The sequence below is a fragment of the Salvia hispanica genome, chromosome 4 (genome assembly GCF_029641045.1).
Source record: "Salvia hispanica isolate PSC_SH4W2 chromosome 4, Shi_PSC_v1, whole genome shotgun sequence".
Classification (NCBI taxonomy): domain Eukaryota; kingdom Viridiplantae; phylum Streptophyta; class Magnoliopsida; order Lamiales; family Lamiaceae; genus Salvia; species Salvia hispanica.
Genome location: NC_142695.1, coordinates 37,952,400 through 37,966,816, shown reverse-complemented (window position 1 = coordinate 37,966,816; position 14,417 = coordinate 37,952,400). Strand labels below are relative to the sequence as shown.

Here is a 14,417-nt window from a genome sequence, read left to right as displayed (position 1 = left end):
TTTTATTTTATTGATTCTACTAATAAATTTGCACCTAAAAAAACGCATGATCAAGTTTTATAAAGTTTGTTCTAACTACTAATCTTATGTATTAATACGGAGTAGTAATTAGTTAAGATGTCGCATAAGTCATTGAATTCTATTAATACAATCTTGCCAGTTGATTTTATAGTAATTGCTAATTTAATTTGAGACATTAATCTCGCTTATTAAATTAGGGCGACTGCAATAAATAGTAGTACTACCAAATCATACTATTACAATAACCTGAGCACATAGCAGCGAGCATTTTGCACCAGTGCAATAAAACACCAAGTCTGATCAACAGTTTTTAGTTACATGGTTACAATATACACCATGCTTCAAATAATTGATCCATGAAGGAAAATTGAATTATCAATGGACACCAACTTCTTATTCTATTACGATAATTAATACTATAATTGAATATAACTATAAAAGATAGAAATGGAAAATCAAAATAAAAATAACCATAAAAAAAATAGTAAATGATTGGATTAGAATAGGGTGTAGTCATTTTATATGCAACAATATTTCCATATAGTTTTAGCTAGATTATCAAATTAATTTATACTATTAATTTAATTTTGCTATTTCTATATAGGTTAGTTAGATAATCAAAATAATTTATACTACTAGTATTAATTTGATTTTGCAATTATTCTTATCCAATAAATCATTTTCAGAGATGTTAGACCTCTGTTTTCTGTGAGAGTCAATGTCTGGGCTGCCTCTACCAATCAATTCTCATTCATTCACTTCCTCGCATTAAATACTCTCTCTCTCTCTCTCCACGTTCTCTTTTCTACGTGTTTTTCCAACGATTTTCTACAGCAAAAGGGTGCTGTCTTTCTCTCTGCCCTCACTCCTCTCTCCACTCTTTGGTAAAGTTGAGCTGTAAAGGATAGACGCGAGATCGGTTCTCATTCACTAATTTATGAAATTCCGTTTCACCGATCAGGTTTGCTCATTCATCTACTTCTGTCGCTTCGATTGATTATTAAAGTTAATTGAAGTTTACGGCGCTCGGTTTCGCTGCTGTTTAGTGTTTTTTTTTTGGTTGTGTATTGCCGGCAATTCAACTTTCACTAGTTCAATTTACCAGATCTGATCGTCTCAGAGATTGAAGATTCTGTGTTTGGTTATCGATTTTTGTGGTTTTCGGTTCGTGCTGATCGTGTAGTTGCTTTTATACAGTGAACCAATTGGGGGAAAAGGTGTCGAGGTTTATTCTTTGTTATTGAAATGGCGAACCGGAAGGAAGACGCGAAGAATGAGAGAATAATAAGGAATCTTCTGAAGCTTCCTGAGAACCGCCGGTGTATTAACTGCAACAGCTTGGTATTATGCTGGATTCATTGATGATTGCTGCTTTGTTGAATAAATTTCATTAATTTCACTTACTCTGAGTTATTTGGAGCACTTAATATGATGGATCACTTTACTCGGTGCGCATTAGGAATTGGGCAACCATAGAGCTTAATCTCATGCTTCGTGGTATAGGGCTAACTTGCAATAACAAATAGGAGTAATATTCTGGTATCCCCAATAGAATTCTTAACTGCATATGAAGGGAGGGAACTTGGAAGTCTGTATTGTGATATCTTCTAATTTAGCTGATTTCTTTGACTGATTAGCAATGATGTTTGAAGTTCCAAGTTTTGAGCTTTTGATTCTGAACACACAATCCTTGATCTTGGAGTATGTGATGTCAACAGTGATCAATAAAATAGTTTGGTTTTCTCTTTGATTTGGTTTGCTGACTAATGGAAAATATATATTGCTGTCAAAATATTTCAATGCTTGTAAATAAGTGCATCAACAGCCGTGTGCTTAGCAGCTGCATTGAGCATGCACGAAGCTTGTAAACTGCAGCATGCTAACCATGTGGCACCTACATGTATGCGTGCTTAAGCATGCATTTCCTTCGACCAATGGTGGCTGACACGTGGCCACCTTAAAAAAAAAATCTGAAATGATATTTTACTATATATTAAAAAATTAAAATAGCCATTGGCTATATGTTCAAATGGCTATGATCTTCCGGACACTGATTACAACCAATTTTTCTGTACGACTCACATGGTGGCTAATAAAGGAAATCAACGCTGGCTTAAGTAATACATACACCGGGAAAGAGAAGAAGCCAGTTGATGGCTGATGGCGGATTATTTCTGCGATGAAGGCCGGGAGTATTCCACCGCCAGTTCCGTATGGGCTGGGAGTTATTAATGCATATAGCCAACATGTTGGTGCCTTGGCTGCGAGGAAGAGTTTTTCTAACACGTTAGTCATGATCTTGTTGAAGAAATTTGGGCACGCGTCGGCCACCTTGAGGATGCATGAATTTTAATTGAATTATGCATTATTTTCATTTCTGTTTTCTAATCATGTAGGAGTAATTTTTAATTGTTTAATGAAATTATAATTTTTTTTTGTTTTATTCGTAATTCTAAATTCTGTATATAACTAAGAAAAAATGAAAAATAATAAATTCCTTAGCGCATTCCGCGCCGTCATTAGCCCGTACGACATGACCAAGGGATCACGACGGCGGGGGAGAGAAAAAGGAAAAATAATAATTGTGAATAGTTTAAGTGCTTTTGCATGCACTGTAGGTAGTGCACAATAACACGTGAATAGTATAAGTGCTTAAAATTTAAGGGGGTTTCCATGCACACGTGCATGAGCTGTAAATATCATTAGGCAATAGCGTAACTTTCTTTATGCATGATTCGAGTTATATTCTGACACATGACAGTTTTACAGATTATATGGGTTCTATATTTTGCGTGTATTTGTTAATGCATTACTGATAATGAAATATTGACCTACTTGTGGATGTTCAGTTTCGCTCATGGTGGTTAGACTTCAGCCCTCTTTTGTGTTTGGATGCCAGTTATGAAAGTGCTTTATTAATTTCATCAGCAACCTCAGTTACTAGGAGCAGATGCCAAACCTTGTATCTATTAGAATTATAACATAGGCTCAATGTAGGGGGTCTAATTAAATGATGGTGTAATGCATGGTTTTGTAAATGACAAGTTACTCATGCTCCCCTAAGTTTATAGTCCCCATATTTTTTAAATAACTGTTCATGCCCTTGAGAGTAGTGTACTCATGTTCCCCTAAGTATATAGTCTCCACATCATGTTCCAATTTCTGATAATCACTGTTCATATGTTAAGATTAGTGTGACAATGACAGATTGTGTTTTTCATTTATTTGCACATGCTATTAGTTTTGTATTTTTATACTCCCTCCGTTCCATGTTAATAGATGTGGCTAACTGTTTCTTTGCTTCTATTTCATTTATTTGCATATGCCTCTATTTCATGCTGAAATGGCAAGGCTTTTCAAGAGATGTGGCTAACTGTTTCTTTGCTTCCTATCAGGGCCCCCAATATGTATGTACTAGCTTCTTGACATTTGTCTGTACAACCTGCAGCGGGATACAGTAAGTCATTTTGGGTTGCAGTTTTACATATTATATTGCATAACAACCTTCTTTTTGGGATGCAATAAGTAATTTTTTAAGGATCAATGTTTCTCTTCACTTATTAATTTTCAAACTAATTCCAGTCGGGAGTTCACGCACAGAGTGAAGTCAGTATCTATGGCTAAATTTACTCCACAGGAAGTCAGTGCACTTCAAGGAGGTGGAAATGCGGTACTAGAAACTGTTTCTCTTTAAAGCCCACATTTCCTTCATTTGTTTAGGCATGTTTCAGTACTCATGATTGAACCATTATTTTCGCGGTAGATTGGTAGAGAAATTTATTTGAAGGAATGGGATCCTCAGCGTAATTCCCTCCCTGATGGCAGGTAAAACTAAAAAAATATGACGCCATATATTTCTACAGTTGGAAATCTTTTTTTCATGGTTTAAATATTCTGATATACATGTTTTTCATCCCAGCAATATAGTCAGACTACGTGATTTCATCAGGCATGTCTATGTGGACAGAAGATATACTGGTGAGAAGAATGTGGAAAAACCTCCAAGGGCATTTATGGTATATATTATAAACCTTATTCATTACTACAAAGTTTCCATTATTGTGATAGCTGCTTTGTAACTAGTGCATGCTCGTATGAACCATCCTTCCTAAGTTATAGGGTATCATGGAGAATAACAGAGATGGTTCACATTCTTATTATTATTATCTGTCTTTATGTAGGGAGAAACTGATGATTCCAATGGCAACAGGAGGGTAGACAACTATCAAGGTAGTCGGAGTCCTCCTTATGATGATTCCTTCGAGCGTCGCTATAGTGACAGGTCAAGTTCGGGTGGAAGAAGTCCATCATATAATCAAGATAATCAGCGAAGTGGTGATTTTAGAAAAAGTCCTGCCCGAGAAGTAGTCAATGATTGGAGACGAGAGGATAGATTTGGAAATGGCAGAATGTCTGAAGAAGGCTCTAAGCTTGAAATTAGGTCCCCTGATCATCAAAAGGATTCAGACATATCAAGTCCTCCCGTGGTCCGTCCTGTTAGAGATATATTAGGAGATAGCGTATCTCCACTTCGAGTTATTGAACCTCCAAAAGCCACTGGTGGGAAGTCAAATGATGGTCGGCCACCTACACAGGTGAGAAGTATCCCTTCTAAGATGTGTTTTGTTGTGTGCCTCTTCTTCTTGATAACCCTTCTACCCCCAGTGACAACTAAGCAGAGCATATTCATTTTGTCATATTTTCTTGCTCACCAGCTGCTGCAACAAACTTTATTTTTTCATTCGTTAAATTTTCATGGTTTTACATGTTATAGTCATGCAAAATAGCTTCTATTTATAAGCCAGGCATTGAGGGACAGGTCAGGTTTTATTATATGCATACTATAATTGTGTAACTATTCTCTTAAAAACTAAATCCACTAATTCTCACCAAATAATATAAGTGGCAAATATTTTCTTGCAGAGAACTGCATCCTCCAGTAGCTTAGCATCATCAGATGTGACTCCATCTGAGATAAAAGTGGAGGCTTCATTTATTGATTTTGATGCTGTTCCTGAACCACCTCCAACAGTTGCTGTCCAACAACCTAGCAGTAATGACTGGGCAAATTTTGATTCTCTGCCCGATGCCAAAACAATGACTCCAGCTTCGAACTCTGTGGAATCTCTACTTTCTGGGTTATCAGTTCCAGCATCCTCATCTGGTCCCTATCCCCCTCCAGGAACGTCTCCTTTCAGTTCCACCAATATACAGGACACCTTGTTTGGACCATCCTTTGGAAATACTGCTCCACCATCTGTTACTCCCACTGGTGATGCATCTCTTTCATCCTTTGCCTCTGTACCTGCAAATGTTCCCACTGGAGGACAGTGGCCTACCATTAATCCTCAACAACAACCTCTGTTCCCTGGAAGTATTCAACAGCCAGTTTCTGGAGGATCTTCAGTCAACAAGGTATGCCCTGTGCCTGCGATTTTATTTCGTTTCTATATTTTGTCTTCTTCATAGAGTAATCAATCTTGCCCCGGATTCTAACAGTCATGGAATCCACTTATGCAAAATGCCTATGGGCCTCCGCCTGGTGCTTCTATTGCACAAGTGGGTCAAGCTGAAATGGCTTCTGCTCCTGTCCCTGCTATTGGAGCATCTACATCTGATGGAAAACATGTCGGAAGAAATGCACTTCCTGAGGACTTATTTTCGATGAATTACTCTTATAGTCCATCTCCAGTTCCAGGGTGGTATCCAGGCGCCCCCTATGTTGCTAGAGTCCCTATGCATTACTATAATCCCATGGTAAGCGAAATTTCTATTTTAATCCTTTTGCTCATCAATTAATACCTATAACCTATATGATGTTGCTCTGCATTTTTTGTCGAGTCAATTGACTCTTGCCTCAGCATTTTGGGTAACCTCTCAATTTGAAAGGGATAGGTTACAAATAAATCTTAATGATTTAAAATTATAATTAAAATACAAAGGGGGGTTATGAATCCCAAATAAGGACGGCACTTATCAATTAATCACTGGTTTAAACATAATATTGATGTGGACACCCGTAACACCATATGCTCAAGGGTCAAGAATGCTCTTTCAGTTACGAATTGATACCTGTTTGTTAGGAAAAAATGGAATGCTCCAAAGTCCAAACTAATTCGAAATATGCTTCAGGCTTTGTTACGCTCAATGGTTTGATACTCATATTCTGACAGCCTACTTGTAAAATATGAGGCAAGCTTACCTCATAGAATGAGTTTGAATGAACTGTTATTTTTCGAAATGGGAATACTAGCTATCATGATCTTAGGGAGGCAAAGTTCATTAGTCCTATTTTACTCTTTCCCAAATCATTGTTCATTAACCTCATGCAACATTTGATCTTTCTGATTGAAGGTTGTAGCAAATCAGCAGTCAATGCCAACATCAACCAATCCTTTTGATGTTAGCGCACCTTCTCCAGTTCAAGCATCAACAGTAAGTTTACTGCCAGGGCTTCGACTGATTTATTCTCTTTTATCTGTCTTCATTATATTATAAGTCGACAGTTTGTTTATTTGTTTGAAGAAAGTTGCCTGACTCGAGTTTGGTGAATGGTTTATATTTCCTCACTTTCAGTGTTCAAAATATCTGAACAGAAAAAAGAGTATGCTGAGTAAGCTCGGCTTTATTCTCATGCTAATGCTGATTGCAAAGTTGATTTATAATTGTGATGCAGTTTCCTTCTATGGCACCCTTACAAGGTGCTTTACCGAAAACTGCAACCTCGTCTGGGCTATTGCATACTCCGAATTATGGAGCCCCTCCATATGCTCCACAAATACTTGCTCAAACGCCATCATATGCACCGACAAATCCTACAAGTAAACAATCATACAAATTCCTTTTTAAGTTTTTTTTTGGAACAGCATGGTTGCATAAATATTTGCATGTTACTGATGTCTAACCATAAACCAGATTCGTTGATGGGTAATGAAATAGCCGGTGGTAGCACCGCACCAAGGTATTAAAGTTTTAGCTCAAGTTTGCTTCGATCTGAAATTAAGAATGATTTCCTTTCTGTTATAAAACTACTGTACTCATGAAAGCTAATCAAAATATTCTAGGCCACATGGATTTCCTGGGTTCGGCTTTGAGGACCCCACTTTTACTTCTTTTAACCCGAATCCTCAAGCAGCAGCTCATCCTACTTCTGGGAACTTCATTACCCCCAGTGTAAACCCATTTGGCTGAAATAAAGGTAAAACAGTTTTTTTCTATTAAAAAAAGTACAGAGAAAAATAGTACTCCTAAGAAAAAACCAGTTTTGTAAGAGCCCATGTTGTTGCATCCTTTCAACTTATTGTAGATTAAATAGTGAAAGTGAAGTGTGCTGCGTTTAGACTTAAATTTTTGTGATCGGTGTATATCAACATAAATCTATGCTATCGGGGCCGTGTACATTCCGACACAAGTAATGTGTCTGTAGCATAGTGAGTGGTGGCACCTGCGCTCCAGAGATGTGTAATCTATAAGTTTAGTATTTCTAGTGTTGTTATTGTGGTGTAATTTGCATAGTGAAAGAACCATTGATATTCATATTCTTTAGTCAAATAAAACTACATATGGTGGTTTTGTTATATTGTGTTCATATATATGTTAGACCCTCTCTTCATCTCTTAAAATTATGTTGCTAATTTTCCAATTCCTGCACATGTTGTGGTTATGTGATACTAATATTTTTAGAGTTAAAGAATTGATGGACATATGAAGACAATCACGAGAATTAGTAATTAGGGGTTGAACATTAATATTAATGATAGGTGTAAAAACTTGTGTTTTAAACCATGCTATCATGTGATTGAATTGATTGTTGCATGACTGAGAAATGGAGTTCTTTGGTAAGGGTATTGAAAATTCGGTATTTTTTCGTGACTATAACTCCAATATAATGGTATTTTGATATTCCCCCCCCCCCGTCTTATATACATATGCCGGAATCAATTAAACTACTAATCCTCTTTCATCATAAACACTCTTGCAGAGTCTCATTGCATGGTAATATCAATATACCATCCGTTATAGTAATAAAAAAATATATAATCAAAGAATATGAGATTTTTATATATTGAGTGCAGAATATGAGATTTTTATATATTCGGTGCATGTTTGGCAGGCATGTTAAATTAGCGCAAGATAATTAATTAAGATGGGCTTTAAGATAAAGGTAGATTATCTCGCTTTTTTGGGTTGTTAAATATTCAACTCTTTTGAACTAATTTACTTCAGGCCTTAGCGGGCCAAGATGAGCTTTGATTGCCTACTTGAACCTTATTTTATCTACCAATGAACTAAATAATTTATATAATTCATATATCTTGGTCTTACTTAGACTACAAAACAAGCATTGAGATTTGATGAGTTATCAAATATATCACATTAAGCTAATTAAAACCACCCTAGATAGGAGATGATTAATTTCAAATCTCTTCTTAAATTAGATAACATAACCATATTAGTATATAAATACAGTATCAGTTAACAATACAAAATATTTAGTTCCTCACTCCATATCAATTAGCTTATCAGTGAATATCAGTTCTTGACTCAATATCAATTCATAACTTAATATTATGAACTGATATGATTTGTGATGCCAATTATATCAATAAACTATGATTTTCAGAATAACTTTAGACAGTGGCGGATCTAGGGGGGCGGTCGCCCCCTCCATGCGACTATTTTCCCCTTATCGGGACGTAAAATTACCATGTCCGCCCCCTCCGTTTGCCTCTGGCGTCGCCCCGAACAACGTAAAAATAGCCATGTCCACACTAAATCAAGCTAATGCAATATATTCCGCCCCCTCCATTTTCGGATCCTGGATCCGCCACTGACTTTAGATTATAGCAGAAACTAGTACATATTTACTTGAATAAGACTTCGGAATGTCGATCGAGAAGTAGTACTCAGACTAGACTAATAGGATGTTAGATTCAGTTAAACTAAATTTACTCAGGGTCATGACTACAAGATTTTGCTAAGACATTATAATATAGATAGTGATTAATTTATTTTGAGGGAATAATTATAGCGGTTAACAAAATTAAATTAATTATAAAATGTTATAACAAAATATTAGGTGAGCTGTAAGACATCCCCTCTCCCAAAAAAATTATACTATGTATCATACACAATTTACTAGTATACACCCCAACATTGTAGTCTTAGTTATTAAATTTATTATCAAGTTTGCAGAATTACTTAATTTTTTGTTGACCCAATCCTAGGAAAAAGGCGTTGAATGCCCTCTTATCAAGCTGCATCAATGTCTTGAGAATTTCCTCCGAAAAAATTGCAACAGTTAACTAATTTTTTTGCCTTGTTTATCCACTATACATAGTGTTTTCCCCACCATTTTTACTTCACTATTTTCTCAATATTCTCTTTCCTTTCTCATTTCAACATTCTAGTCTCTGGTAGTATTCATACCTTCCTATTGTTTGTGTTGTGTGTTTTTGTTTGTTTGTTTAGTTCATGGGGTTTTTATAACGTGAAAATATTGAATTTTTATGTGATTTCACTGTGTTAACCTATGTTCTACCTTTTGTTAGTGGCTGTACAAAATTTAGGTTAAATTATACTCCATCAAATGTGAGAAACGATTTTTCTTTTCTTAGTGTTGTCGTGATATCCACAATACTCCTATTAGTTGTACTAGTACTATTCTTACAGTTCAAGACCATTTTTAATCAAATTCATTAATTATATGAAGATATAAGAGTAGAGTTATATTACAGCAAAACTCAATCTTATTGCCGAACCACAGAACTACACCCAAAGGTCATATTTAGAGAACATGTAGGTCATTCTTAGTCTGTTTTAGGTCATGATAGTAAGTATGACATAAAATGATCCAAATATGACATCCGTATTTTTCAAATTTGAATTTTATTAGCATGACCTAAAACAAACTAACAATGTCTTAATATGACCTAAAACAAGCTAACCATGACGGATTCAGAAGTTCGGTCTTTAAAATTGGTTCGACATTGATTACAACTCTGAGTAATTGTGAACAAGTAGGATTTCATGTTTATTGTGATTAAGAGAGTTATCTACTTATATTACTTAAAAAATCTCTGATTTGCAATTGTCTGTGAAATGAGATACCCTAATTCAAAATAAATGAGCATGTACCAATAAAGTTTAGAAATTTATTCATTGAAATCAATCATGTAGTATTGTGTATTAAAAGGATAAAGACAATCAACATAACATGATATGACATGTGTCACGAATTTTATGTGTGTGTTAGTGAATGTAGTCTCATTATTGAAGAAGCCCATTTTAACCTAATCTCATCATGTGACATGTCTATTAGTTACTATGTATGTATATGCCACCACAGAAGTTTGTTTACTTTTTACAAATTTAAATAATATACTTACTTATTTTAATTTAGACAGTCTTTATCTTTCTTCTTTTCTATGTAATCTCTTAGTAACATTTATACATATTTCCCATTTGTTGTTTTGAAACATCTCTCTTTCAACTGAAAGAAAGAACCCTCATATCTTTCCTTCTTTTATATATACTCACATGTACTAGCCTAACCGTAAACTTACACACAAATATCCAATAAAAAAAAGAAACGTTTTAAATGATGTCCAAAAACAAGAATCCTGTTCCTACACAAGATATGTGTAGTAGATTACAAGATGAATTTTTGATCAGGTGGATTCATTAGTAAAGAAAGAGAGAGTTAATATGGGCGCGGACGAGGAGTATCCTCGGAGCGTGAATTTCGGGCCAGCACGAAGCTTTGGCATCGTGCTGAAGTCAAAGATGAAGGAAACCTTCTTCCCGGACGACCCTTTCCGCCAGTTCAAGAGCGAGCGGTCGGCCAGGCGCCGTGCCCTCAAGGGCCTCCAATATTTCATCCCTATTTTGGAATGGCTGCCAAATTACAACCTCAGCTTGTTTAAATACGATCTCCTCGCCGGCATCACCATCGCCAGCCTCGCCATTCCTCAGGGGATCAGCTACGCCAACCTCGCCCAAATCCCCCCCATTATCGGCCTTTGTAAGCTTCTTTGCTCCGTCCCCTATTACGTGTCTCAGTTTTTAATTTGGTCCATCTTTTATTGTTTGTCCTAATTCATTTTACTAGTACTATTTTTTTTTTTAGTGGACTCCATATTACAGTAACTAATCAATGCACTTTCCTTATGATTCTTAAAACTTGTGACAGATCAAAATGAGACACATATAAGGAGAAGATGGAGTACTTATTTTTAGATGACAATTAGGTTATTTTTAGATAGTAAGTATAGTAACAATAGTAGGTCATAACACGAAGGTCATTTTTAATTGACAGATTCGAGTTTTGTCCCGCCGCTCTTGTACGCTGTATTTGGGAACTCGAAGCACCTGGCCGTGGGAACGGTGGCGGCCTGCTCGTTGCTTATTGCTGAAAATATCGAAAAAAAAGCCGATCCTTCCACTGACCTTTACGTCAGCTTAGTCTTCACCGCCACTCTCTTTGCCGGTTTGTTTCAAACAATTCTCGGGCTCTTGAGGTCTTCTTTTTATTATTGTTATTCTTCTTCCTTTCTACTATTTCATTAATCGTCAATTCATTTTGATCAATCAATTCAAATGAACCTATGCAGACTAGGCATACTGGTTGATTTCCTGTCGCATTCCACAATCACGGGATTCATGGGAGGAACGGCCGTGCTTATTATATTTCAGCAGATGAAGGGTTTGCTTGGCTTAAAGCACTTCACCACGCACACCGGTGTTCCCCATGTTATACGTGCAATTATCGATAATAGGACTGAGGTCATTTTCATCCTTCTTTAAAAATAAAAACTATTTTCATTTTTGCCCATCCCTTAAAATTAGTAACTTTCTATTCTAGAAAAACTTATTTTGGGATGAGAACTGTACCAATACTACTTTAATCACTTTTTCTTTCTATCTGATACTAGTGAAATTGTTTAACTGACATGTTTTAAATTTTGTTGAACTGATTGTAGTTCAACTGGAAATGTGCACTCATTGGTATAACATTCCTCGTCTTTCTCCAACTCACTAGATATGTTGTAAGTATTATTCATGTCAGGTTTTTACAGTGATAAATGTCAATCAAACAAAAATTACATAATACTAATATATAAAATGTTGAATTAACAGAAAAAGCTCAAGTCCAACCTATTTTGGGTGTCGGCGATCGGCCCAATGGTGGTGGTTGTTTCCGGTGGCATTCTTGCTTACTCTGTTGGTCCCAAATTGGGTCTTTCCACGGTAACTTTCAATTATCAACTAAACATTTGATTTTGACCTAATCAAATTAATTAATAAGAGTAGTAGTACTAAAAATCTAAAATGTAGTAGGAGTGTGTGATTGCTGCAGGTGGGGCCTCTGAAGAAAGGAATAAACGCATTTTCGGTGAATCGTCTAATATTCAGTTCCAAGTATGTTTTTGCGCCACTGAAAGCTGGAATAATCACTGGAATGATTGCTCTCACGGTATGTTTTGTAATCATGCAAAGAAAGGGGAATGTATAAATATAACATTATTTAATTGAGGTATAAAATTACAGGAAGGAATAGCAATTGGAAGAAGTTTTGCAATGTCAACAAACGACCACATTGATGGTAACAAGGAGATGATAGCTTATGGTGTGATGAACATAGTTGGATCCATGACATCATGCTATTTAACTACCGGTAATTAATTTGTTCTCTAATTGTTTTTTTTTTAAAATTTATTAGTATAAATTGATGAATTATGCATATGCAATATTAGGCCCGTTCTCAAAAACGGCGGTGAATTTCAACTCGGGTTGCAAGACACCGATGGCGAACGTGGTACAGTCAGTGTGCATGCTAATGGTGCTTCTTTTCCTGGCCCCGCTCTTCAGCTACACGCCTCACGTGGCGTTGTCCGCCATCATCATCTCCGCGATGCTAGGCCTCATCAAGTACAAGAAGGCCTATCACCTCTTCCAGACCGATAAATTCGACTTCGTCATCTGCATTTCCGCTTTCTTCGGCGTTTCCTTCATTAGCATGGACATGGGACTCGTCATTTCAGTAATCCTTCTTCAATTCTACTATGTCCAAACATTTCAATTATGCTTAACTAATTTTTTACTAACTCAATCGGTCGCCCTGCTTAGGTGGGACTAGCCTTGGTCCGCGCAATGTTGTACATGGCCAGGCCCGCTACTTGCAAGCTAGGGAATATACCTAATTCGAATTTGTACCGCGACGTGGAGCAGTATCCTGGGACTATTAGCCATTCAGGAGTATTGATTTTGCAACTTGGCTCACCCATTTATTTTGCAAACTCAAATTATATAAAAGAGAGGTTGTTACTTAACGAAATAAATCATGTTTCTGGATTTGATTGGATTTGATTTGATTTGATGAACATGTATATGTTGCAGGATCTTGAGATGGGTTCGGGATGAGAATGATTCGAAAAGCACTACACAAGACATCGAATATGTGTTGCTCGACCTAGGAGGTCAAGACTAACTACATACATGACTCTAAATACAAGATGAACTTGCATATACATATGTATCTAAAGTTTAATTGTGCGATAGGTGTGACGGCAATTGATCATACTGGAGTGGAAGCTGTACTTGAAGTTAGGAAAACCTTAGAAAACAAAGGGATCAAGGTAATTAACTAATTAGGAGTAATTATTATGCAATGGATTTGGAGAAAAAAATAATGCACATGATGTGTGGTTTGCAGATAATATTAGTGAACCCAAGAATTGATGTGATGGATAAGTTGATACTAATGGGAACAGTGGATAAGATTGGGAGGGAAGCAGTGTACTTATCGACAGAGGATGCACTTAATGCATGCAAATTCACGCAACGTCGATCTCATGACCTTATGGATGTGGCTTTGTAGTAGTAATGTTTCATCTACACACCAATATATAACACCAGTTATTTACTTTCGTTTCCGTTCATTTGTAGAAATTGTTTGGCTACAAAAGTTGTGCAATATCCTAGCTAATGTTTGGCTTGATGGTTATGAAATAAAATTTCTGTGTTTCTTGGTGATGAAATAAAATTTGTGGGTTTCTTACTTTAATTTACTACGCTCTCTTCTTGGTTTCTTGAATAATGGATAGGGATAACAATTCAGTTTCGTGTTTAGCATTGTGGTGTATGTGATACGAAGCAGCCCAACTGCTCCAGCCCAGGCCCAACGCCACCGCCCCAACCCAGCCCCAACATTGTCGCTCAGCCCGTAATCCACAAAGGCCCTAATTAGCAAAGCTTTATCGGCAAGGCAGTTAGATTATTAGCATCTCCACTACATGCATTTACTCCACTATTTCCACTCCTCCACTTCTTGCATCATCTCACATCTCAATGCACGTTTCCCATTTAGTTATTTTTGCTCTCTATAAATAGTGTAA

The 14,417-nt window shown here is 36.4% G+C and overlaps 2 protein-coding genes across 4 annotated transcripts; both read left to right on the top strand.

Moving 5' to 3' along the window:
• The first annotated feature begins 759 nt into the window (after window positions 1-759).
• On the top strand, window positions 760-7,598 carry LOC125196428 (uncharacterized). 3 transcript variants are annotated; one of them, XM_048094941.2, is made up of 13 exons: window positions 760-982; window positions 1,219-1,362; window positions 3,417-3,478; window positions 3,604-3,691; window positions 3,785-3,846; window positions 3,941-4,037; window positions 4,203-4,616; window positions 4,945-5,436; window positions 5,521-5,778; window positions 6,376-6,456; window positions 6,698-6,842; window positions 6,937-6,982; window positions 7,086-7,598. In XM_048094941.2, the coding sequence occupies exons 2-13, from the start codon at window positions 1,267-1,269 to the stop codon at window positions 7,210-7,212; spliced, it is 1,968 nt and encodes a 655-aa protein (XP_047950898.1). In that variant the 5' UTR covers window positions 760-982; window positions 1,219-1,266; the 3' UTR covers window positions 7,213-7,598. The 3 variants fall into 3 exon arrangements, with proteins under 3 accessions (XP_047950898.1, XP_088913649.1, XP_047950899.1); XM_089057523.1 differs by lacking the exons at window positions 760-982; window positions 1,219-1,362 and adding an exon at window positions 2,122-2,307; XM_048094942.1 differs by lacking the exons at window positions 760-982; window positions 1,219-1,362; window positions 3,417-3,478 and having other exon boundaries at window positions 3,613-3,691; window positions 4,232-4,616.
• A 2,306-nt stretch (window positions 7,599-9,904) lies between these two features.
• Window positions 9,905-14,086, top strand: SULTR3;5 (sulfate transporter 3;5). Its single transcript, XM_048096072.2, has 12 exons — window positions 9,905-11,044; window positions 11,339-11,540; window positions 11,634-11,805; window positions 12,003-12,068; window positions 12,160-12,270; window positions 12,380-12,496; window positions 12,571-12,697; window positions 12,777-13,063; window positions 13,150-13,340; window positions 13,420-13,499; window positions 13,582-13,658; window positions 13,736-14,086. The coding sequence occupies exons 1-12, from the start codon at window positions 10,729-10,731 to the stop codon at window positions 13,898-13,900; spliced, it is 1,911 nt and encodes a 636-aa protein (XP_047952029.1). The 5' UTR covers window positions 9,905-10,728; the 3' UTR covers window positions 13,901-14,086.
• The last annotated feature ends 331 nt before the right edge of the window (window positions 14,087-14,417 follow it).